At 39.5% G+C, this 25,962-nt stretch overlaps 1 protein-coding gene, 1 long non-coding RNA gene and 1 pseudogene across 2 annotated transcripts in view; 2 read left to right on the top strand and 1 right to left on the bottom strand.

Moving 5' to 3' along the window:
• The window catches only part of KNL1 (kinetochore scaffold 1), a 63,554-nt gene extending 60,128 nt beyond the window's left edge, over positions 1-3,426 (top strand). Inside the window, 4 exon segments of the mRNA XM_027083905.1 lie at positions 70-188; positions 894-1,016; positions 1,733-1,826; positions 1,828-3,426. Coding sequence (XP_026939706.1) covers positions 70-188; positions 894-1,016; positions 1,733-1,826; positions 1,828-1,851 — 360 coding nt within the window. The 3' untranslated portion in view covers positions 1,852-3,426.
• LOC113608041 (uncharacterized) overlaps positions 1-25,962 on the bottom strand; it is a 542,162-nt gene that overhangs the window by 77,111 nt on the left and 439,089 nt on the right. The gene's annotated exons all lie outside the window — the stretch shown is intronic.
• On the top strand, positions 5,601-6,009 carry LOC113608037 (DNA-directed RNA polymerase II subunit RPB9 pseudogene; annotated as a pseudogene).

Genomic DNA, 25,962 nt, shown 5'->3' on the forward strand with positions numbered 1-25,962 from the left:
TAAAAGAGCCACTAAACACTGAAATGTTTTCATACTCTCATTTTTTTTTTTTTTTCCTATTTTTCCCAGATGCTTCAAGAAATCTCACTGGTAGTGAGCCATTGCAAACTTCTTGGAGAGGAGATTGAGTTTTTAAAGCGATGGGGACCAAATTATAACCTAATGAACATAGCTGTGAATAATACTGAGTAAGTGTGTTAGTTCCCTAGGGCTGCCATAACAAAGTACTACAAATTGGGTGGCTTAAACAACAGAAATTTATTGTCTCACAGCTCTGGAGGCTGAAAGTCTAAGATTGAGGTGTCAGCAGGGTCAGTTCCTTCTGATGGCTGTGAAAGAGAATCTTTTCCATGCCTCCCTCCTGACTTCTGGTGATTTGCTGGCAGTCTTTTGGCATTCCTTAGTTGTAAATATATAATCCCAATAGCTCCTTTCATTTTCACATGACATTCTTCCTGTGTGCATGTCTGTGTCCAAATGTTCCCTCTTGATTAGGACACCAGTCATTTGGGATTAGGGGTCCCCACCCTACTCCACGAGGACCTCATCTTAATTCATTAAATCTGCAATGACTCTGTTTACAAATTAGTTCATATTCTGATGTACTGGGGATTAGGGCTTCAACACATGAATTTTTAGGGGACACAGCTCAATCTATAACAGTAAGTAATTAGTTGAAAACTTATTAAGATAATTTATTTTATTGAGTTTCATGACTAATGAAAATACAACCATAATCATACTTTTTTGCAGTTGTTTTACTCTCTGTTTGTTTGATAAGGACAAGAAATGATGTATACCAAAGTTTCTCATGCCAGTATAAAAGCAAAATGTATTTGTGTTTCATTCTATTTTTGTTTTGTATTTTTAACTGAGGATCTTGTCTTTTACAGATTGAGGCTTTTATTCTGCAGCTCAGCAGCATTTGCAAAGTTTGAGATAACTTTGTCTCTCTCAGCCCATTACCCATCTGTCCCATTACCTTTCTCTATTCAAAATCACCTTGGAAACATTGGGTGAGTAAAAGGCCAGCAGGAAAGGGCCCCCAACTACTTTTTTACCTTTGTTATATCTTTTGAAAGATCTCTCAAAGTGATCAGAAAATGAATAGACCATAGTGAAAGCCAAATGTCACCTCTATCTGAGTTCATTTTGAAGAATTTGTTCTTTTAAAGTCAGTGACCTTCATTGCTATCTCCAGTGGATGCTGGAGACAGCTGGTCTGTTTTTTTATACTTGCTCCACTTTTTGAACACCCCTACCTAAACAGGAATCAAGAAGGATAAAAATCCTGCATAAGCTTAGTCCAGATCATATTTGAACAACTTTTATGGTGCAGTCATAGTGCTTTTCTCAATTAGTCTGCGGAAACAGACCTAAAAATATTTCATTTCTACTGTATATTTTGTGACTTTTTGGACACACTGCTGACAGATTGTAAAGTGACAGAGTTTAGAATATGCCCACCTCAAATCCATCAGCAAACACCAACAGATATTTATAGCTAGAGAAAGCAGCTAAGTCAAGATACCTCACAATTATATACAGAATTGGTTCTTAGGCCTTATTTTTGGAATCTCAGTTTAAACTGGACAATCTAGCTATTTCCAGAAATACCTATTTGTGCTTCCTAGCAGACTCAGAAACTGTACTCAAACTGTACTCTGATATGAATTGCACTGAAATTAAGACAAGTTTCCAGAAAAATTAAGTAACCTTTTGTTCTTTACAGCCAAGATAAAATCGCTGCCATTCTGTCTAAAGCACCACTGGAAGACAACTACCTAAAGAATGTAGTCAAGCAAATTTACCAAGATCTGCTTCAGGACTGACTGCCATTTCTACCAGTAGACCCATGGACTACAGTTGTAACAAATCAAGCACAGTACACTAAATAACAATATTATATCAGAGTCTCCATTGCTGTTTAATCATCTTTAGGTCATAGAAGCCTAAAATTTCTTCTGATGATGTTACAGTTAATTTGTATGGTTTTTAAATTTCTACAGTCAGGAGTAATGAAAGGCCTCAAATAGCCTGCTGTCCACTTACTCACCTTTCTACCAAAGGTTTAAGTAGTAGAACACTTAGGGAAAATTTCTCCTAACTAAAGTTGTGCTCTCCGCTTCAGTACAAGCCCTAAGGAGTAACTTTTAAGTATAAGAAAAGATGTCACCACCGACAAAAACATTAGCCATTTTCCATATATAGGGCTGTGATTTTTAGTTGCTGGCTTCTGCCTACCAGGTACTTCTGGGGTAGTCATGTCTATCTACCAACCACTCATCCTCCTTTTGCTCCATTCCAGAGATGTTATTAAGAGAAAGCAATAGCACTCAGCTATTGGAATGGTTGCCATCTTTTCTCGAAGACCTTGCCTTCTTTTAAATAGTGTCTATTAGTATTTTCCTAATAAATATAATTTTGTAGGGAAAGTTAATTCCTCTTTGGTCCAATACATATATGTAAATATATTAATTTGTTCTTGTGTTTGTGAGGTAGTAAGGAGATGTATATAGAAATGCAGAAAGATGTATAGACACCCTTCTGCCTGGGCAGTTTCTGTCTTTCTGAAGGATGCTTTCCAGCAAGATTCTCAGTCTCCTTTTATTTAATAACCAGCTTCAAACAATATCACACCCAAAATACAGGTTTGTCAAGTTTTGGCAATAGTAATGAACTTAATATAAGTATTGGTTTCTGAAGCCGTACGTTTCTCATACACAAAAATAAGCACGTCATTGATATTGAATGATCAGTATTATCTGTAAGATAGACAAATATGAAAAAACTTCACCCAATCTTTAGTCAAATCCTAATCATGATAATTTTTGTTTCTCTTATATTGAAGCCTAAACTAAAATATATTTGCATTTTTAAACTAGTTCGTCTTAATATTTTGCATTATACTTTAGGATGGGGTTTAAAGACCTATGGGTCCCACGGATGTTATCTGCCCTTTTGATTGGCTTTTACTTCGGAGCTACTTTGTCAAAAGAGCAACTGGTCTTTTAAGCTTCAAAAGTCAACATAAAACTCATTTGCCATAAAAATCAAGATGTAGATGTTCCCTATTTCTGTGAACTCCTTGAAAAACTTTTAAAGTCACCAATATGGTCTATTTCTCATGAAACTTAAATTAATTTTCTTACTGGAGTTATTTCTTTTCTGTAAAGCTAAAAAGTAGAAGTTTTGTTTTATGCATTTTGGTAACCTGGAATGACCAGTTCCCAGAATGATTTGGCTTGTAATGATGGTCTCTGCTTTCTTGGGCTTGGAGTACATAATTGTAATATTTACCTAGTTATTTGCTTTTGTATTTGTTCAAAGTATTGGTTATTTTTATAAAATTCTTTGGAAGTTTTTCCTCTACTGATTGGAAGCAGATTAGTTTTTGTGCTATTAAAATAAGCTTATTATATGAAATATTTTAAAAGCAGTGTCTCTTTATGAAGTTTTTTTTTTTTAACCATGTATCCAATACATCTTTGAAGATATGCCAAAGAAAGCTCTATTTAGGAACACCCACCTATTTGAAAACTCAGATAAGATTAAAGTATGTCAGGACCTTAATCAAAGAACCAGGTACAAACCATAGTTATCCTTATGCCTCTAAAGGACAGTAAAAGAAAGCTATTTTGAAGTTCCTTAGGAAACTATCACTTCTTATGAGTTAACGGAGTGGTTCTCAAAGTATAGTCCCTAGACCAGTAGCAGCAGCCTCATCCCAAAGCTGCTGAATTAGAAACTCTGAGGGAGGGGACCAGCAATCTGGGTTGTTGGGGTTTTTTTACTTTCTTTTTTTCAAAACAACTTTATTGAAATATAATTTACATATGATTCATCATTTTTAAAATTTTTTTTTTTTTTTGGCTACGTTGAGTCTTCGTTGCTGTGTGCGGGCTTTCTCTAGTGGCAGCGAGCAGGAGTTACTCTTCGTTGAACTGTGCAGGCTTCTCATTGCTGCGACTTCTCTTGTTGCGGAGCACAGGCTCTAGGCACGCCGGCTTCAGTAGTTGTGGCACGCAGGTTCTAGAGCGCAGGCTCAGTAGTTGTGGTGCACAGGCTTAGTTGCTCTACAACATGTGGGATCTTCCCAGACCAGGGCTCGAACCCATGTTCCCTGTATTGGCCGGCGGACTCTTAACCACTGCGCCACTGGTGAAGTCCCTGACTCATCATTTAAAGTGCCCAAATGAATGGTTTTTAGTATATTCACAGATACGTGCAACCATCACAATTTTAGAACATTTTCATCACCTCAAAAAAAACACCCACTTTTCAACAAATGGTGCTGGGAAAATTGGATGTCTACATACAAAAGAATGAAGTTGGACTCTTACACCATATGCAAAAATTAACTCATAATGGATCAAAGATATAAATGTAAGAGCTAAAACTCTAAAACTTAGAAGAAAACGGGAAAAGCTTCAAAACATTGGATTCAGTAATGATTTCTTAGATACGACACCAAAAGCACAGGCAACAAAAGTAAAAATAGTTAAATAGAACTATCAAAATTTAAAACTTGTGCATCAAGGGACATAATCAACAGAGTGGAAAGGTAATGTATAGAATGGGAGAAAATATTTGCAAATAATGTATCTGATAAGGGCTTAATATCCAGAATACTCAAAGAACTTCAATAACAAAAACAAAAAAACCCATATCACCCAATTTAAAAATAGGCAAAGGACTTAAATAGACATTTCTCCAAAGATGATACACAAATGGCCAACAAGCACATGAAAAGATGTGCATTATTTGTATTAGGGAAATGCAGATTGAAACCAAAATGAGATACCACTCACACCCACCACAATGATCAAAAAGAAGATGGGGACTTCCCTGGTGGTCCAGTGGTTAAGACTCAGTCCCCACTGCAAGGGGCACCGGTTCGATCCCTGGTCAGGGAACTAAGATCCCGCACGCCCACGCAGTGCGGCCCCCAAAAAAGAGGGAAAAAGGATAACAGGTGTTGGCAAGGATGCAGAAAAATCGGAACCCTTGTGCACTGTTGAATTGATGGAAATAAAATGATGCAGCTGCTATGGAAAACAGCACAGTAGTTACTCAAAAATTAAAAGAATTAACCATGTGATGTAGCAATTCTACTGGGTATATACCCAAAAGATGTGAAAGCAGGAACTCTTAACATATTTGTACACTCACGTTCATAGCATATTCACTGATAGGCAATTTCAGTGTCTATCAGTTGATGAATGTATAAAATGTTATATACATAAAATGGAATATTATTCAGCCTTAAGAAGGGGAAAAAAATTCTGACACATGCTACAACATATATGAATCTTGAGGATATTATGCAAAGTGAAATGAGCCAGTCACAAAAAGATAAATACTGCATGAGATGCTGAGTGTGGTCAAATTCATAGACACAAAGTGGAAGGGGGCGGGGAATGAGGAATTCTTGTTTAATATGTATCGAGTTTCACTTTTGTAGGATGAAAAAGAATTCTAGAGATTGCACAACAATGTGGATGTACTTAACACTACTGAAATGTACACTTAAAATTGGTTAAGATGTCAATTTTTGTGCCTTTTACCACAATTTTTTAAAAACATCCATAGGTGTTGCTATGGAAACAGACAGGACCTAGGAACCAGGCTTCTTGATTATTATATTCTGCCAGGAGTCTAACATGTTTTACCCAAGGGGGACAAAGACAACCGCATTCTTCTCTACGCATGCTAGAATTGTGATTACCAGCCGGAGAAGAAAAACGGGGCATCATCTACGTCAGCAAAATAACACAACTGACCCAGAACATCACTGACGTGTCCCAGGACCAGATGCTGCCTGGAACCGAGCACTACCGCTGCCAAAAGTGCAGCCACAAGGAGGCAGTGTTCTTCCAGTCACACAGAGCCAGGGCTGAGGACGCCATGAACCGGCACTACCTGTGCAGGGCCCCACACTTTGGCCACCACTGGAGTGAGTGAACCCCTCAGCCCCACATGTATAAATGCTGGGTTCCTGCGTGCAAAACAAACAAAAAGCAAAACCTATAGCCTTTAGGTATTGCCCCCTATTTTCACATCACCCCAACCCACCTTACCCCTAAAGCAACTAGTAATCTACTTTTTTTTTTTTAAATAGCTCTTTATTGGAGTATAATTGCTTCACAATACTGTGTTAGTTTCTGTTGTACAACAAAGTGAATCAGCCATATGCATACACATGTCTTCATATCCCCTCCCTCTTAAGCCTCCCTTCCATCCCTATCCCACCCCTCTAGGTCATCGTAAAGCACCATATAATCTACTTTTTATTACTATGACTTTGCCTATTCTAGACCTTTCATATTAATGGAAGCATATAATATGTGATATTTTATGACTGGTTTCTTTAGCATAATGTTGGAAGTTTCAGTCAAGTTATGTATCAGCTTCATTCATTCCTTTTTATGACCAAATAATATTTCATTGCATGAATATACCACATTTTATTTATATGTATTAGGGTAATGGGATTTTAGAGATTACACAAGCAACAAATATATATGTACAAATTAGACTTCATCAAAATAAAAAGGTTTTGTGCATTAAAGAATATCAAAGTGAAAAGACAATCTAAAGAATGAGAAAAGCTAATTATGAATCATATATCTGAGAAGGATCACGTATCCAGAATATGTAAAGAATTCTTACAACCTAACAATAAAATAGACAACTCTATTTTTTAAATGGACAAAGGACTTGAATAGACATTTCTCTAAAGATCTACAAATGGACAAAAAGTACATGAAAAAGATGCTTGACATCATTAGTCATTAGGGAAATGAAAATTCAAACCACGTTGAGTTACCACCTTAAACTTACTAGGATGGGTTATATAAGTTTTTAAAAATTGAAAATAAGTGTTGGATAGGATGTGGAGAATTTGGAACATTGTGATTGTTGTAAAATAATGCAGCCACTATGAATGAAAAATGATGCAGCCACTATGGAAAACAATTTATCAGTTTCTGAAAAGGTTAAACATAGAACTACCAAATGACTGAGCAATTCCAATCCTAGGTATATATCCGAAGGAACCGAAAGCAGGAACTCGGAAAGATATTTGTACATTAATGTTCATAGCAGCATAATTCACATTAGCCAAAAGGTGGAAACAATTCAAGTGTATATCAACAGATGAATGGGTAAACAAAATGTGGTATATACATACAATGGAATATTATTCAGCCATAAAAAGGAATAAAATTTTGATACAATAAGAATGGACCTTGAAAATACTATGCTTAGTGAAATAAGCTAGACACAAAAGGACAAATATTGTATGATTCCACTTATATGAGGTAAATACAGACCTTATTTAGTTCCACTAGTTTTTATATGCAACTCATTTGTGTGTGTGTGTGTGGTTTTATGCAATTTTATCCCATGTATATATAGATTTGTGTAACAACCACCACAATCAAGATACAGAACTGATTCATCACCACAGAGTTAGGACTCCCTTTTGCTTCCACTTTATAGTCACAGCCACACCTGCATCCTTATCCTCTGGCAACCACTAACCTGTTTTCCATCTCTATAATTTTATCAATTTTAGAATGTTATATAAATGGAATTATAAGGTATATGACTTTTTTTTTTTTTTTTTTTTTGCGGTACGCGGGCTTCTCACTGTTGTGGCCTCTCCCGTTGCAGAGCACAGGCTCCGGATGCACAGGCTCAGCGGCCATGGCTCACGGGTCCAGCCGCTCTGCAGCATGTGGGATCTTCCCGGACCGGGGCACGAACCCGTGTCCCCTGCATCGGCAGGCGGACTCCCAACCACTGCGCCACCAGGGAAGCCCGGTATGTGACCTTTTGATACTGGCTTTTTTTCACTCAGCATAATGCCCTTGAGATCCACCCAAGTTGCCATGTGTATAAATAGTCTGTTCCTTGCTATTGTAGAGGGTTATTCCCACTGTAAGGATGTATCATAGTTTGTTTAATCATTCCCTCATTGAAAAATACTGGGCTGTTTCCAGTTTTTGGCTATACTAAATGAAGCTGCTATGAATATTCATGAACATATTTTGTATGATCATACATTTTTATTGCCTTGGGATAAATGCCCAAGAGCTTGCCGGGTCATAAGACAAGTGTATATTTAGTTTTATAAGAAAGTATCATACTATTTTTCAGAGTGGGTACACCATTTTACATTCCCACCAACAGTGCATGAGAGATCCAGTTTCTCTATATCCTCATCAGCATTTAGTATTATTAGCACAATTTTTACATTCGCCATTCCAACAGAGGTATAATAATATGATTGTGGTTTAAATTTGCATTTCCCTAATGGCTAACATCTTTTTGTGTGTTTATTTGACATCTGTATGTCTTCTTGATGAAATGTCTGTTCATGTCTTCCGCCCGTTTTCTGACAATCTAAACAAACTGTATTGTTTTGTTTTGTTTTTACTGCTGAGTTTTGAAAGTTCTTTATGTATTATAGATACAACTCCTTTGTCAGATATGTGGGTTGCAAATGTTTTTTTCCCAGTCTAGAGCTTGTCTTTTCATCCTCTTAACAGGGTCTTTTGCAGAACAAACTTAAAATTTTGGTGAAATCCAACTAACAATTTTTATTTTATGGATTGTGTTTTTGGTGGTATATCTAAGAACTCTTCACTTAGTCCTAGTTCCTGAAGATTTTCTCCTCCATGTACTTCTAAAAGTTTTATAGCTTTATGCTTTACATTTAAATCTTTTATCCATTTTGAATTAATTTTTGTAAAAGGTTTAGATTGAGGTTCATTTTTTTCCTATGCCCATAGAACTGCTTCAGCACATTTTTAAAAAGCCTATCTTTCAGGCTTCCCTGGTGGCGCAGTGGTTAACGGGATTAGCAACTAAGCCCGTGCACCACAACTACTGGGCCTGCGCTCTAGAGCCCGCGTGCCACAACTACTGAAGCCTGGGCACCCTAGAGCCCGTGCTCCGCAACAAGAGAAGCCACTGCAATGAGAAGCCCGTGCACCGCAACGAAAGTAGACCCCACTCGCCACAACTAGAGAAAGCCGCGCACTGCAGCAAAGAACCAAAGAAGCCAAAAATAAACTAATTAATTAAAATTTTTTTAAAAGCCTATCCTTCTATTGAATTACTTTTTTTTTTTTTTTTTTTTTTCGGTACGCAGGCCTCTCACTGTTGTGGCCTCTCCCGTTGCGGAGCACAGGCTCCAGACGCGCAGGCTCAGCGGCCATGGCTTCACGGGCCCAGCCACTCCCCTGCATGTGGGATCTTCCCGGACCGGGGCACGAACCCGTGTCCCCTGCATCAGCAGGTGGAGTCTCAACCACTGCACCGCCAGGGAAGCCCTGAATTACTTTTTTCAATTAACTTTTTTGGTGTGCAGTAGTTTTTATTGTGGTAAAATACATAATATTGATCATTTTAACCATAAGCATACAATTCAGTGATAGACATTCTAGTTGTTTCTGATGCAAATGTTTCTCTAGGCCCTAGAGTGTAGGGCACATTCTAGAGAGAGAAGTTTCTAAGTCAAAAGATATATGAATCTTAAGCTTTACTAGATAAAGCCAAATTGTTTTCACAAGTATATCAGTCTTTCCCAAACCCAGTCGTGAAGATAGTCCTTTATTTTATCTTCTAAAACTTCATAATTTTTCTATTCACCGTCATATCTTTAATAAACCTGAAGCTGGTTTTACATATGATGTGAGGTAGTTTATTTGTTTTTTTTTTTCCATAAGTGCATACCCAATTGTCTGAGCATCATTTATTGAAAAGACCATTCTTTCCCTACTGAGAAATGACATGTGATACCTCTGTCATAAATGAAGAATCCATATAAGTATGGGTTCTTTATTTTGTTCCACTGACCTATTTATTTATAGCCAAGCCAATAAAACACTGTCTTAATTACTATAGCTTCAAGATAAGTTTTAATATCTGGAAAGGAAAGTCCTGTCATTTTATTTTTCTTCAGTATCACCTTGGCTAGTCTTAGCCTTTTGCATTTCCACATAAAATTTAGAATCAGATTGTAAAGATTCACAGGGGAAAGGGAGACTTGTTGGGATTTTTATTGATAACATTGAATCAATAGACCAATTTGAGAGAAATTGGCATATTTACAATTTTGAGTCTCCAATCCATGTCTCTTCATTTATGTAGTCTTCAAGTCAAAGCCTTTTGATAAAGTTTTATAAGTTTCCCAATAGAGATTGTGTATATATTTTGTTTCTTGTTACTTTTTGATGTTATTATAAAAGATATCTTTTTCAAATGTCATTATTTTTGCTATTATATAAAATAAAATTTTTGTATGTTGATTTTTGTAATGCCACCTTTCTAAAACTCTTAATAATCCTAATAGCTTATGAAATTTCTTTTCAATTTTTTTATATACATAATCATATCATCTGTGAAACTGAGTTTTATTTCTGCCTTTACAATAATTATTCTTTTTCTTTCTTTTTCGTGCCTTAATGCACAAGATTAAACCTCCAGTACAGTGTTTATTAGAGATGGTGATAGGCAGGCACCTTTGTCTTGTTATCTCAAAGTAAAGCTTTAAAGTTTCCGATTAAGTGTGATGTTTACTTAAGGTTTTGTGATGTCACTGTTGCTGTTGATATACCCTTTATCCAGTTAAGAAAAATTCCCTTTTACTCTTAGTTTCTAAGAAATTTAACATGAGTGGATACTAAAGTTTTATCACAGTTTATTTTATTTATCGTGATGATTCTGTGATTTACACTTTTATCCGTTAGTGTGGTGAATTCTAGGAATTCATCCATTTAATCTAGGTTTTAAAATGTATTGGCATAAAATAGTTCATAATACTATTATATATGCTTATTATTTTTTCTACAATGTGAGGCTATGTTCCTTTTATTGATCCTGACTTTGGCCATTTGAACTTATTCTTTTTTTTTCCTTGATAAGTTTAGTCAGGAGATTATTAGCATTTTAAAATAAAAGATCAAATTTTGGCTTTGCAGTTTTCCAGTTTACTAATCCTTGATTATATCTTTATTTTGTCTGTCCTACTATTTTTAAGTTTATTTTGCTGCTCTTTTTCCAACTTCTTGTGATGGTAGATATCTAGCTCAATTTTTAGTCTTCTTTTCTACTATGTACTTAAGGCTACATATTTCCTTTTTTTAATTATTTATTTGTTTGTTTGTTTGTTTGGCTGTACCGGGTCTTAGTTGTGGCACACGGGATCTTCGTTGCTGCTTGCGGGATCTTTGTTGTGGCATGCCGGATCTTTTAATTGCGGCATGCGAACTCTTAGTTGTGGCATGTGGGATCTAGTTCCCTGACCAGGGATCAAATCCAGGCCTCCTGCATTAGGAGCATGGAGTCTTAGCCACTGGACCGCCAGGGAAGTCCGTATATATTTATTTCTAAGTAATATTTTTGTTATCACTTAGTTCTTCTACATGATGTTTTAAATATATATTATGTTTCTATATCGTATTAATATATTACCATATATTTGTCTTTTTTCTTTTGTGGTCAATAAGAAAATGAGATCATTATTGTACTTCATAACAGCACTCAGTCCCAACGTTACAGATTGGACTTGGAAAACAGATGAAATTTTGAAGGTGGGTGTTTCCACAAATGAAGAATACCTGAGGGGCAAGAGATTGATTTGCACTACTGATATATTTGCTCTTAAAATGTTCATATCTTCAGTTTCAAAGTTTATGAAAATGAGCAATGAATAACATATCAGACTGAGCCCAGGTAGGACCTATATAGCTGAGAGTAATTACACTCACAGCTGAAGAAAGTCAAGATGTTTAGACTGAAAATGGTATAAATCCCAAGTGGCACAAATATATATATATATATATTTATTTATTTATTTATTTATTTATATATATGTGTGTGTATATATATATGTATATATATATATTCCAACCCTTTTAAAATATTTCACTAGGGGGAATTCCCTAGCGGTCCAGTGGTTAAGACTCTGCACTTCCAGTGCAGGGGCATGAGTTGGATCCCTGGTCAGGGAACTGAGATGCCACATGCCGTGGTGCAGCCACAAAAAAAAAAAAAAAAAAAAAAAAAAATTCACTAGAAATATTTAACAAGGGCAAAAAAGTAATGAGGTAGAAAATTTTAATCACCATGGTATCATTTCCTTGGAAAGAACATCAAAATCCAGTCTGATGCTCAGATTTGCAAGTACACAAATTACCTTTACTGGAACTCAGCAAGATATTTAGACTCACACTAACCAAATTCACAAGAGATTTTTTTCATAGCAGCTATTATCCAGTGTAATATATACCATCCCAGAAGATCTTAATGGTTATTAACAAAATGTTAAGTTTATGTATCCATATACTTCAGTGTAAACTGCTGAGGAGGAAAATTTTTGTCTCTATCCTGCTAGATTTGTTAGCAAGACAGTAATAAGGAAGGGCTGGGGTTAAACTAGAGTATGTCATACCTTGCCGAAGTAGAACACCATACCAGGCAATAAGAGAAATTGTAACATGTGCTGGACAAGCTTAAGTTAAGAACCAGAGTGTGAATTTCAGAAACCTCTTTGTGTTCTCTTTACTGATGATTGGGAGGAAGGAGAACTATGGCCTCCTAGGTCTTCATGTGAAACAAAGAACAGGTCTCACTAATTAATGATTTTAAAAGATCAAAGAGGGCTTCCATGGTGGTGCAGTGGTTAAGAAACCCGCAGGGGACACGGGTTTGAGCCCTGGTCCCGGAAGATCCCAGATGCCATGGAGCAACTAGGCCTGTGCGCCACAACTACTGAGCCTGCGCTCCAGAGCCCACGAGCCACAACTACTGAGCCCACATGCCACAACTACTAAAGCCCATGCACCTAGAGCCCATGCTCCGCAACAAGAGAAGCCACCGCAGTGAGAAGCCTGCGCACCGCAATGAGGAGTAGCCCCGGCTCGCTGCAATTAGAGAAAGCCCGCACAGAGCAACAAAGACCCAATGGGGCCAAAAATAAATAATAAAATAAAATAAATAAATTTATTTTTAAAAAATCAAAGAATGCAGGAATTATTATTGGGCAAGAGAAGTAATCATAGCAGATACAATAAATCAGTCACAAAATCTCCCAGTTCCATATCAAAGGTAAAGACCAGGGCTTCCCTGGGGGTGCAGTGGTTGAGAGTCTGCCTGCCGATGCAGGGGACACGGGTTCATGCCCTGGTCTGGGAAGATCCCACATGCCGCGGAGCAGCTGGGCCCGTGAGCCATGGCCGCTGAGCCTGCGCATCCAGAGCCTGTGCTCTGCAACTGGAGAGGCCACAACAGTGAGAGGCCCGCGTACCGCAAAAAAAAAAAAAAAGGTAAAGACCAGCCATAAGCACATCCTTGAGCTGTTTTTGCAGAATCTAAACCCCCTTGAACACTCAAACACTAAACTAACTGGAGCTTAAGGATTGATTACGCTGAACTTTGCTGACTCTCTTGACTTCACTCAACTAGGTGCCTGGATTTTGTTAACCTAGAGTAAACTTTGCCTCATTTTAAGACTAAAATGTCCACCCCAAGGGCAGGGATTGCTACCATTTTTTAACAGGCAAGTATGTTTGAACATGTTGTGCTGCTCAACTAGAACTCCACCTCCACGTGAAAGATCACACTCACCCTTTCATGAATATGCATGCACCCTTAGCTTAACACTTCCCTGATCTTGCTGTGCTGGGAGACAGTGTTTTGAGAGCTATCTCCCTGTCTCCTTACTTGTCACAAGTGAAAAATACCTCTGCTTTGATCAAAATACTTGGCGTGTTCATTGGCTATGCACCCCAAGCCACGGACCCATTGAGTCTGGTAACAATTTCTGGCGACGCTGGTGGGTCCTGATCAGGGACTAGGATGGCCGGCCACACTGGGGTGAAGCAGTTGGTGGGGGCAACTCCTCCAGGGCTTACCTCCGCTACTGATCAGGCCGCTTGGGGTGTCTTAGTCGGTCAGAGGTCTGCTTGGTATCTACCAGCTCAGAGACTGCTCACAGGCTGATCTCTGTGGGTGGAGTGCCCACCTGAACAACTTTGTTCAGTGCCAGCAGACTTCAGAGGGTGAGTAGAATTCAGAACCGGTGCTATATTTAAGTGCAAGTGTTGGGATAATTTCACTTTTGATTAAAGCAGAATTTCAGGAACGTGCAATTGGGGTTTCAGGTAGGACAAATTAAACCTTGGGTTTCTGTAACTCTGGGAGGTTGTGTTCTTCCTGGTAAGGAGCCAGAAACCTCTGTGAGTGGGAACTTCGTTCCAACTGCTCTGGGGTGTTGCATTCCTCCTGTGGGAGACTAGAGACCTCTGGGTTTAGAAGCCATGTTTTCTGTGACTTGAGGAGGTTAAGTTCATTTTTTAATAAGAAACAAGCGTCCTCTGGGTTCAGGGAATGCAGACCTGGATAGGGCCCCTATCAAGTTTCTGGGACACTGGAGACTGGGCAACTTGTTGTCGCAGCTTTTTGGGGATCAACAGAAAACTTGCCACGACTTAGGAGTTCCCACCTGAGATCAGTTGGGCCGGATACTCAACCACATCAGTTTTTTTGTTTGTTTGTTTTTAAATTTATTTATTTTTGGCTGTGTTGTGTCTTTGTTGCTGAGTGCGGACTTTCTCTAAGTTGCGGGGAGCGGGGACTACTCTTCGTTGCGATGCGCGGGCTTCTCATTGTGGTGGCTTCTCTTGTTGGGGAGCATGGGCTCTAGGGCGCACAGGCTTCGGTAGTTGTGGCACACAGGCTCAGTAGTTGTGGCTCGCGGGCTCTAGAGCGCAGGCTCAGTAGTTGTGGCACACGGGCTTAGTTGCTCCGCGGCATGTGGGATCTTCCTGGACCAGGGCTCGAACCTGTGTCCCCCACATTGGGGGGCGGATTCTTAACCACTGCACCACCAGGGAAGTCCCCCACATCAGGTTTTTCCTTTCTTTTTTTGTTTTGGTTGCGTTGGGTCTTTCTCTAGTTGATGCGTGCGGGCTTTCTTTAGTTGCAGTGAGCAGGGGCTACTCTTCATTGCGGTGCCTGGGCTTCTTATTGCGGTGGCTTCTCTTGTTGTGGAGCATGGGCTCTAGGCGTGCGGGCTTCAGTAGTTGTGGGGCGTAGGCTCAGTAGCTGTGGCTCGTAGTCTCTAGAGCGCAGGCTCAGTAGTCGTGGCGCACAGGCTTAGTTGCTCCGTGGCATGTGGGATCTTCCCTGACCAGGGATCGAACCCGTGTACCCTGCCTTGGCAGGCGGATTCTTAACCACTGCGCCACCAGGGAAGTCCCAGGTTTTTCAATCAGGAGGATGAGAGGTGGGAAACTATTTTCAGACTCAGGAGGAGCATACTCTGATGTCTGTAAATTGTATCAGTCAGCCCCTGAGAATGGCTGCTTCCCTGTGGTACATCAGAATGGGAAACATTTCTGTTCCCGATTGTAGTCCGTTGAGATGTATTATAAGTAATTGTAAATCTTTTGGGTAACAACCCATGACAAAGAAACAGATAGTGATCTTCTGTAACGTTGTCTGGCCCCAATGCTCACTAGGAAGCCAAGACAAATGACCAGAGAATGGATCTCCAAATCACAATATCATCCTATAGTTAGTTCTTTACTGCAGAAGGTTAGAAAAATGGGTCGAGATGCCACATGTACAGTGCTTTATGGCCCTTTGTAAAGTGACAGCAAGCCAAAAACCAGTAAGCATTGGGAAACTGATTCTGCCAATTATAGAGGGCATATATATCAGAGGGCCCTGTAGATTCAGGACTTCCCATGGGAAGGGCCCAACCTCTTGTACCACCCCCTTACCCAGCACCTCTTTTTTTTTTTTCTTTTGGCCACGCCACCATGCGGCTTGTGGGATCCTATTTCCCTGACCAGGGATCGAACCCGTGCCCCCTGCAGTGGAAGCGCCAAGTCCTAACCACTGGACTGCCATGGAATTCCCTACCGGGTACCTCTTACCGGGTACCAACACCTGACCCTGTTCCGCCTTCCCTGTCAGAAGGGAAGAGAGGTGTACCACCTCCTGCAGAGGTGAAGAAGGGCCTGACCGTTCCCTCTCAAGGGAACGGTCCCTTGAGACCTCCCGCCCCTTCCTCCTGGGCCCTCTGTTTCAGGGGGAACCACCCGAAGTGGGGCTAATTATCAACCTGAGGTTTCTGTTTGCCGCCTCAGGCAGGTCCCTAATGGTGAGGGGGACTTACAACCATCTATGTCCCCTTCTCTACCTCAGACCTCTATAATTGGAAAGAACATACTAGAAGCCTGAGAGAGGATCCAGAGAGATTCATAGATTTAATGAGTGGAATATTTATGACTCATAACTCTAATCGGGCAGATCTTCAGTCCCTCTCAACCTCCTTAGAGCTGAGGAAGACCAGCGTCCTGTCGAAGGCTGGGGAAGAGGCAGATAAGCAGCACTTAACTCAGCCAACCACCAGATCTGGAGACCAGCAGCGGAAGCAGTCCCTGCCATTGACCCTACATGGGATCCTGTGTTTCAGTGAATAGGGCCTGGCTTGAGAATTACCAGTCTCCCACTTAAGGGGATAAAGCCTTCTTGCCGGAGACCCATTAATTGGGGAAAAGTCAAATATTCAGCAAGAGGCTGAAAACCCATCAGCATTCCTAGAGAGGACTAGAAAATGTCTCCAACAGTATACAACTCTTGATCTACACACCCCTGAGAGTAACCCAGTAGTCAATACTTATTATATCTCAGAGTGCCCCCAACATACAAAGGAAGCTGCAGAAAGTAGCAATGGGCCCAAACACCCCAAACTCCCATCTGGTAGTTATTGCTTTTGGGGTGTTCAACAACCGAGATATGGCTGAGGAAGAAAAGGGGGACAAGAAGCTGAAAAGGCCAGGCACCCTCCTGGCTGTTGCTCTCCAGTTCACCTCAGGTAAGCCACGGGCATCGGATAGACCAATGTGGGTGAGTAACCCCGGCCCCCACCGAGGGACCAAAGTGGGGCCACCAGTGAAGTTGGGGCCCAATCAATTGTGCTTTCTATAAGAAGGAAGGGCATTTGAAAAGGGAATGTCCTGACCATCCTCAGAGCAGGAGGGCCACAGAAATCCCAAAGCTCATGATACCCCAAGTAGAGGAAGACTGACGGGGCCTTATAAACCTGATAATATATAATCCCAACCTCCCCAAAGGAGCACCAGGTTGTCTTAGAACTAGAGGGGGAGAAAGTAGAATTTTTAATAGATACTGGAGTCACTTATTCAGTCTGGACCACCCTGAGAGGAAGACTGTCCACACTGGAGTGTACTATTAAAGAGGCATTAGGCAACTTTACTAGGAGGTTATTTTTAGAACAATTAACATGAAAATAGGACCCTCCACACTACTGGACTCCTTCCTATATGTCCCAGAGTGTCCCATCCCTCTGTTGGGATGGGACCTGCTCTCAAAGTTAAAAGCCTCTGTAAGTGTTGGCCTAATGGAAAGGCATATCTCTCAGTGGGGGAAAACAGCTTTTACTAGCCCTGGGAGAGGATATAAGAAAGTCTGAGAACGTACCTGCCCATATCTTAGAGAAGGTGAACCCAGATGTATGGTCTCAGGGTTGAGTCGGAAGAGCTAAAAACATACAGCTGATTAGGATCACCTTAAGGAATTCTGATCAATATCCTGGAGAAAAGCAGTATCCCCTTAAGCCTGAGGCAATCAAGGATGAGTTACATAGGACTGAGTGAACTGGTGAATATGGTTGTAATATTTATGTTTTTCGTCTGAAATATTACTGGCTTTTAATCTGTGTTTTCCAGATATAAGGAAACATTTCCACTTAAGCTAATTGTGATTGACAGCAACTTGGTAAATTATACCTATGTAAGCAGAATTGAAACACTTTTCTTTCTACCTAATCCCTCCAGAAACTGAAACCCTTAGGTTCCCAGCAGCCTGTCAGGTGAACAAGGAAGGTCACCTCCCAACAGGTGCAGAAATCTCAAGTATTTTGCGACTTCAAGAAGAGCGGAATTCATCCAAATCTGTAGATATCACAGGCAGAATCTGTGGCAAGCTCTTGACGTGGCTTTTCTGGCCTTGAGAGGCCTTTTAAAGATTCAATCTGAGATTCCTTATGAAAAGTTCCAGCACAGCTAATTGAAAAGACCCTTTATGATCAGTTAGACTTATGTAAATAATCAGGCCAAGTTTATTGAAATTAGACTTATGTAGCAAACAAATTAGTCATAATTTGGCTATACTGTTTTCCATAGTGGCTGTACCAATTTACATTCCCATTGAATGTAGGAGGGTTCCGAACTGTAAAGTTTAATTAAATTATTAAAAATACACTCTAAGTTTGTTTCTAAAGCTTATCACAGCAATCTATCTTTAGATGAAGATCAGATGCCCTATGACCTGCAACCAGGAGATTAGGCAGCTGTCTCCAATCTAGATAAAAGGATCCTTACCAGGTACCCTTAACTAGCTCATGTGCAGTGAAACTGAAGGGAACTGACTCTTGAGTTCATATTTCCCACTTAAGAAAGGCCTCTGCACTGGACTGGTCTATAGAAAGAACTGCTGACTCCAAACAACATCCACACCAGGATGACAAGAAGACAGCAACAATGGTAGGCAGCTGACCCAAGAATCTGGACTAGGCCTGTAAGACCCATCCTACTAATTTAATCGAACTCTTTAACAAATGTTTGTAACTGCCTATTAATATTGAAAGTTATTGTTTTATTTCTAACCATACTGGTGACCCCAATGTATAGAATGGAAAGAAGATTCTCTAGTGAAGTTGTCACAGAGCCTAAGTACTCATGACATGTATCATTGCTTGCTTTAAGTCTACCGTTAAAAGCACATGTACAATGTGTAACAATTCGGTATAATTGATAAATGTATAGCCTATAAAAAGTTTTCCCATTAGCATACCTCTGAGCTTGTTCTCTGTGGTCTGATTAGTTTTCCCCCAAAGTAGATAACTAGGCAAATATCTGTATAAACAAAAAGGAGACCTAGCACTGAGTGACATGATGGACCAGGGTGAGGCAGCAACCTTACTGGCACTGAAGGACAAATATTTTGATCTAGACAAAGATTTGCAAACAAAAGGGGAAATGATAGAAGAAATCTTCACACTGAAGTAGGGGTAAGTCATTCTGGCTAATACATAATTAACCTGAACTTTATGCTGACCAGAACCGCCTGCTTTGTGACCTATCAAACATGTATTGTATAACTGCTTTGACCACTAAGGAGGGGAATCATTTGAAAATCCAAATGGAGTGGCTGTAGTTCAGGCATCCAAGGTGGAGCTGGATGGCCATTGTGAATGTGATTTTTATTCTTTTTTTTTTTTGCCTTGCCACATGGCATGTGGGATCTTAGTTCCCCAACCAGGGATTGAACCTGTGCCCCCTGCAGTGGGAGTCTTAACCACTGGACCATCAGGGAAGTCACCCATTTTTATTCATTTTTGTTTGTTTGTTTTTGTTTTTTGGATGTGATTTTTAGACACATTCCTGTATTGCTGTATTTTCTGAACTGTGTCAAGGACACTCACTGGTTCTCAAGGCAGTGTCTGCTAGCAGTTGCCAGCTGGAGACCATCCTTGTGGTCTCCTCTTGTAACTATTAAATTTTTTCTTATTTTGGAAATAGTAACAAATGAGACAGTTCAAGCCATAGCCTCCCAGCAGAAGACACTAGATTCTTTAGCCAGAGTAGTACTGGACAATAAAATTGCTTTAGATTAGATTTTAATAGAAAAAGGAGACATATGTGTAGTGGCCAATAGCTCCTGTTTTGTGTATGTTAATAACACATCAGAAGTTAAAACCTCCTTAAATAACATAAGGCAACTGGTTACCTGGCTACAAGTCTCCCCAGAAGTAACAGGTACAGACTGGTTTTCAGGCTTATTCTCCTGAATTCCTCAGAGAATGAGATCTACTTTTCAAGGTTTATTAAAGTTCAGGTCGTCACTCCTCCTCCTACTTCTAACTGGGACTATTACACTAAAATGGTGGACCAAGGAACTAATATCTTCATCATGCAAGACTAGGTTCCAAGACCTGGAACTTGGGAATATTTCCATCTTGGTGTCCATTCCCCAGCTGAGGCAGGACTACACCCCATTTTAGTAGGAAGTATCCAGAGTGGTTATTGCCCCATTCCCTCAAAGATTTGGGGAAAGTTAAAACAGGAGTGGAGATTGAAACTGAGTCCCCCTAAAACTGACTTCCACTGCCAAGTTTATGATTAACCTCTCTATCCAAAACTGTTCCCTTTTTTGTCGTGCCCCGGTTACCCTCAGGATTGAGGAGTATCAAAGAAATGGGGGGATTAAAACTGAGCAGGTTATGACATAGTATGAGTGTGTTTCATGTTTGGTAATTGCAATCATTGTTGCTTTTGTTGTGGTCATCCATTTACAATGCTTGGTGTCAGTCTATTTATATCTTGTAAAAATAAAATACAGTGTGTGTGTGTGAAGAAAAATCCATATATATATATATATGCTTCTCCCCTACCTCTTCTGAGCAGTTTACTCAGAGGTACTGAGTGGCTGTCTCTCAAGCTATAGTCTGCAATAAGACCCTGAATAAAACTTAAACTCAGAACTCTCAAAAACAAAAAACAAAACAAAAAAAACTGAGCAGGACGCTGTGAGGCCCTCCTAGGTACAAAAGTCCCTTGAGTCCCCCATTTCTTATATGTAGAAAAAGACTAGGCCTTCTCTGAATCCCAAACAGCAGACTCAAGCAGTTACTAATTAGGGGAATGCAGAAGCACAGGAAAAGCAGTCAAGAAACAATAGTTCAGTGATAAAACAGAGTCCTAGTTCCTCCTCAAGGGATAACAATATGTTGAATATATTTGAGTTGTTATGCAGAAACTAAGGCCCCCTGCCCAGGCGGAAAATGGTGACTATGTGCTGACCACAAGTGTGTAGACCCCAGACTGATTAGAACCAGGTTGATGATTGAGATTTCTGAAACACCACCTTGTTACCTTACCACCAACCAGTCAGAAGAAAGCCTATGACCTGATCATGCATGCTGCAACCCTTACCCCAAGTGTTGCCTTTAGAAACACTTTCCTGAGGGACTTACCTGGTGGTCCAGTGGTTAAGACTCTGCCCTTCCAGTGCAGGCGGTGTGAGTTCGATCCCTAGTTGGGGAACTAAGATCCCACATGCCAAAAAACAAAAAAACCCACACTTCCCTATTTGGGTCTTTTGAGCATGAGTTACCCGTTCTCCTTCCTTGGTGCCTTGTGATAAACACTGTTCCTTCCTTCACCACACCCCAGTGTCAGTAAATTGACTTTGCTGCACAGCAGGCAAGTGGACCCTAGTTTGGTTTGGTAACAATAGTACCTCATATAAACGGATACATACATTTTAAATTCATAGGTGTGTTAACCAAGGTTCAGCTGGGCTGTTTTCATGGGAAAACTGGATGCCTATGAGTTTAATGGCTGTGACATTGATTGAAATTCACATCTGATTGAATCTTAAGGAATCATAGCAAAACTGTATTCAGCTGAATCTTGGGGAAATATACTTGTAGAAAGGTGTTTTTTATTTACAACGCATGTCTGCTGCCCAAGGACTCTTTCCATTTTGTCAGAGTACTAGGAAATTGAATTAGTAAGGAACAAATGAGATTGCTTGATACACATCACCTATATAGTATTCTGATTTTTAAAAAATGCTTAACCTGAATCTAATCATGAGGAAGTAAATAGCCAAATCCGGATTCTCTAGACAACTGGCTTTAATTCTTTAGAAGTGTCAATGTTGTTGACCTAAAACACACTGCCAGATATTTTTCCAGCAAAAGTGGGTTTATTCTGGATCAGCAGAGAATTGCAGTTCAAGATTTGCAACCATCGTGGGCCACATGCAAGTCCCCACACTATAAGGGAAGGAGAACACATTTATAGAGAGGAAAAAGAAGCTGGGAGGGCTGCAGTAAACAAGGAGTTCATGGCTTTTTGTTGGCTGAGTCCTTGCCAGGAAAGAAGAGGAGTCTTATGCTTTTTGCTGGGCTCTGCTATCAATGCAAGGTTTGAGAGCACCCCCTTCTGGTCTCCTGACTCTACTTAACTGAGTTTTATAATTTATTAATTTATTTATTTTAATTAATATTAATAATTTATAATATTAATAATTTATTAGTGTATTATTTTTTAAAATATCATGAAATCAAAACAAAACAAAAAGGCAGGGGAATTCTCCTAGAACACAGGAGACTAAAGAGCCTTTGGAAAGGTAATGCCTGATCCCTGATTGAATTCTATAGTTTAAAAAAAAAATTCATAAAGTATATTTTGAGGACACTTGGAAATTTGATTATTAACTATATATTAGATAATATTCTTTTATCAATGTTAAATTTCTTGACTGTGATAATAGTATTATGTAGGAGAATGTCCTTATTAGGAAATACATGTCTGCAACTTACTTTCAAATGGCTTTTTTAAAGTATATATGTGGGCAGGACTTCCCTGGCAGTCAAGCGGTTAATACTCCCTGCTTCCACTGTAGGGGGCGCAGGTTCCATCCCTGGTCTTCGAAATAAGATCCCGCATGCCGTGCGGTGCGGCCAAAAATTTTTAAAATATATGTATATGTGGGTATGTGTATATATGCATGTGAGAGGAAACAGAGAAAACAAATACAGCAACATGTGCATAGGTGTTTAAATGCACCGTTCTTTCAACATTTCTGTAGGCTTTTTTTTTTTTTGGCCGCCAAGCGGCATGCGAGATCTTAATTCCCCAACCAGGGATCCAAGCCTGCCCCTGCAGTGGAAATGCAGGAGTCTTAACCACTGGACCGCCAGGGAATTCCCAGCCTTTAATTTATTTTTATTTTTATTTCTTTTTTGAAGTATGGTTGATTTACATAGCCACTGTGTTATTCATTTATTTATTTATTTATTTTTTGGCCACACTGTGCTGCATGCAGGATCCTAGTTCTCCAGCCAGGGATTGAACCCATGCCCCCTGCATTGGGAGCTCAGAGTCTTAAACACTGGACCACCAGGGAAGTCCCTTCCCAGGCTTTAATTTTTTCAAAATGAAAAATTGCAAATGAAAAGAGGGTTGCTTGGTGGCCAAGTAACTAGAGGTAGTATAGTCCTGAGAGAGGTTTCATCCAGGCTTTAGGGAAGCCTGATGAATCGCTTTTGTTCCATAAGGAAGTATATCTTCCTGCAACTGTTTCTGATGCCAAATTTTGTTTCTTTCCTCCCTAGACTATGCCAAATTCTTGCTGGTGATGTATCCCCATCCTTTAAAATTTTTCCAAAATGAAAAATTGTATTGTGTTCATTTTTAAAAATCAGACTTAAATCTGTATTATTTTTAGTTTTTGAGTGGGTAATACATTCATATGGCCCAAAATTCAAAAAGTACTGAAAGGAAAGTAAACATGTCTCTTTTAGTCTTCCCCCAGACACCCAGTTTCCCTTCTTGGAGACAACTAATGTTACCAGATTCTTGTCCATCATTTCAAAGCTATCTTGAATACAAAAGCAAACATGTATGCAAGTAGGAATGAGTGTGTAAATATATATTTCTTCTCTCCTTCTTTCTACACAAATAGTACAGCAATACACACTGTCCTTCATTTTGCCTTTTTCACTTAACGACATATCTTTATAGGTTCAGATCAATACATAAAGAGGTTCCAACCCATATTTTTCCTTTTTATTAAATCATAATCCACTGGATGGATGTACGATATCTCTATTGATAAACATGTAGGTTGTTTATCACCTTTTGCTACTGCAAACTATGCTGAAACTTTGCGTATGTGTAAGTTTATCTGCAGGATACTTTCCTAGAAATGGAGCTGTTGGGTCAAAGTCTAGTTGCATTGTAACCTTAATAGATGTCACCAAATTGCCCTTTAAAATAGTCAAATCAATCCTACTAGCAATGAGTGCCACAAACTTGCTAATACAGTACATTCCAAACTTTTTGGTGGTATCTCAGTATGGTTTTAATTTATATTTCTCTCATTATGTATGAGGTTGAGCTTCTTTATATATGCTTTAGAGAAATTTTTATGTCCTTTTCTGGGTATTGTTGATAATCTTTGCCCACTTTTCTGAGTTATCTTTCTCATTGACTTGTAGAATGTCTTCAAATATAAAAGAACTCTTTGTGATATAGGTTGCCAAATTTCCCCCCTGTTTGTTGGTTTATATGACTTTATTTATGATGGGTTTTGCCATTTAGAAATTTAAAGATATATAGTGATGAAATAAAATTCGTATTTTAAGGCAAGACAAAAATTTAAACATAAAATTTTTCTCTGCCCTTTCGGGCCTCCTCCTTCCCCTCCAGTGTGCATTGTGCATCTGTATTATGTATTAACCAGACCTCCCCAACAGCAGAAATACCTGCTTAACCATAAAGATCAATTTTTCTTTTTCTGGAACCAGCCATATAATCCTTGGAAGAAATCATTCCTTTCTCAATCCTGTAAGGGATCATGATGAACCACTACCCACATTGTATGTGTAGATGTCTTTGGTGAACTTAATGAATAGAGATTGGTCCAGAACAGACTGGGTCAGATGACCTGGGAAGATACTGGGAGATACTAATGGAAATTCTTAGCTTAAATATTTACTTACTTTATTAATGTTACTAGCTATATTACTTGTATTCTGCCTATTTTACAAGATTATTGTTTTTTGCACTACCAAATGTGTGATTAAGCCTTCAGTAAAATAATAACGATTAGGGAACTTGAAACGACTGACCAAATATATAGGTCTATAAGAGCAATGATTGTAATAGTGTTAACTCTAGATATAGGAAGAAGCCATTTCCTGGACCATAACAGACTAGTAAGACAGGCGGTCCAGAGGATTTGGGCTGAGTCCAGTAATAGCACAATGAGTGGCCTATCAATGAAATCCTCGCCTGACCTGAGAATGAGTATTCCTAGCGCTGTGGGACGAATTGGTCATGAAATGCCTCCCATCCTTGGTCAAAATTAAGACACAAAGGGAGGGTTTTGTAAGATAAAGAATGGTGGCCAGGGACTTCCCTGGTGGTCCAATGGTTAAGAATCTGTCTTGCAATGCAGGGTATGCTGGTTGGAGCCCTGGTCGGGGAGCTAAGATCCCACATGCTACAGGGCAACAAAGCCTACGCACCACAACTAGAGAGCCCAAGTGCTGCAACTACAGAGCCCACATGCTCTCTGGAGCCCACAGGCCACAACTAGAGAGAAGCCTGTGCACCACAATGAAGAGCCCACGCTCCACAATGAAAGATCTTGTGTGCCACAACTAAGAACCGATGCAGCCAAAAATAAATAAATATTAAAAAAAAAAAAAAGGAATGTTGGCCACCATCCAGTTCTATAAGATTCCAGTCGTTAGCAGTGTAGTCACTGACCTACAGTACACCCAAGAAAGGAATTCAGGGCGAAGAGCAGGACAAGGCATTTCCTGCTCTGGGAAAACTGGCAGAACTGGCCCTCAGATACATATTTTCTGGAGAAAATTTTACGAACCCAGTTTCTTGCATCTTCCCATACTGAGAAAAGCACTAACACCATTAACTAAGATATCCATTCCTTTCAAATAGCAGTAACCTTCTACCAAGATGTGTGCTTGTTTGCACATACCCCTTTGTTAAAATCACATACATACTGGCCTCCCCCTTTACTTCTTTGGAACAGTCCTCAGAGCTTCTGAAAGACTGTCTCCTGGGTTATAATCTTCAGCTTAGCTCAAATAAAATTTTCTGTTTCTTTCTTAGACTGAATATTGATTAATTTTCCATCAACAAAAGTCAAATGTTTCAATATTTTCCTTTATAGCTTTTGTAAGGCCCATGGTTTCTCTTAGAACTTTTATGGTTTGACACTTTATATCTTTGATCCATTTAGAAATTTATCCTAACATAAAGTATGAGATAAGGATCAAAATTAATTTTTTCAGATGGCTATGTGGTTATCCCAACA

Source organism: Aethalodelphis obliquidens, unplaced genomic scaffold (assembly GCF_003676395.1).
Source record: "Aethalodelphis obliquidens isolate GAN/ISIS:26980383/991018 unplaced genomic scaffold, ASM367639v1 scaffold51, whole genome shotgun sequence".
NCBI lineage: Eukaryota > Metazoa > Chordata > Mammalia > Artiodactyla > Delphinidae > Aethalodelphis > Aethalodelphis obliquidens.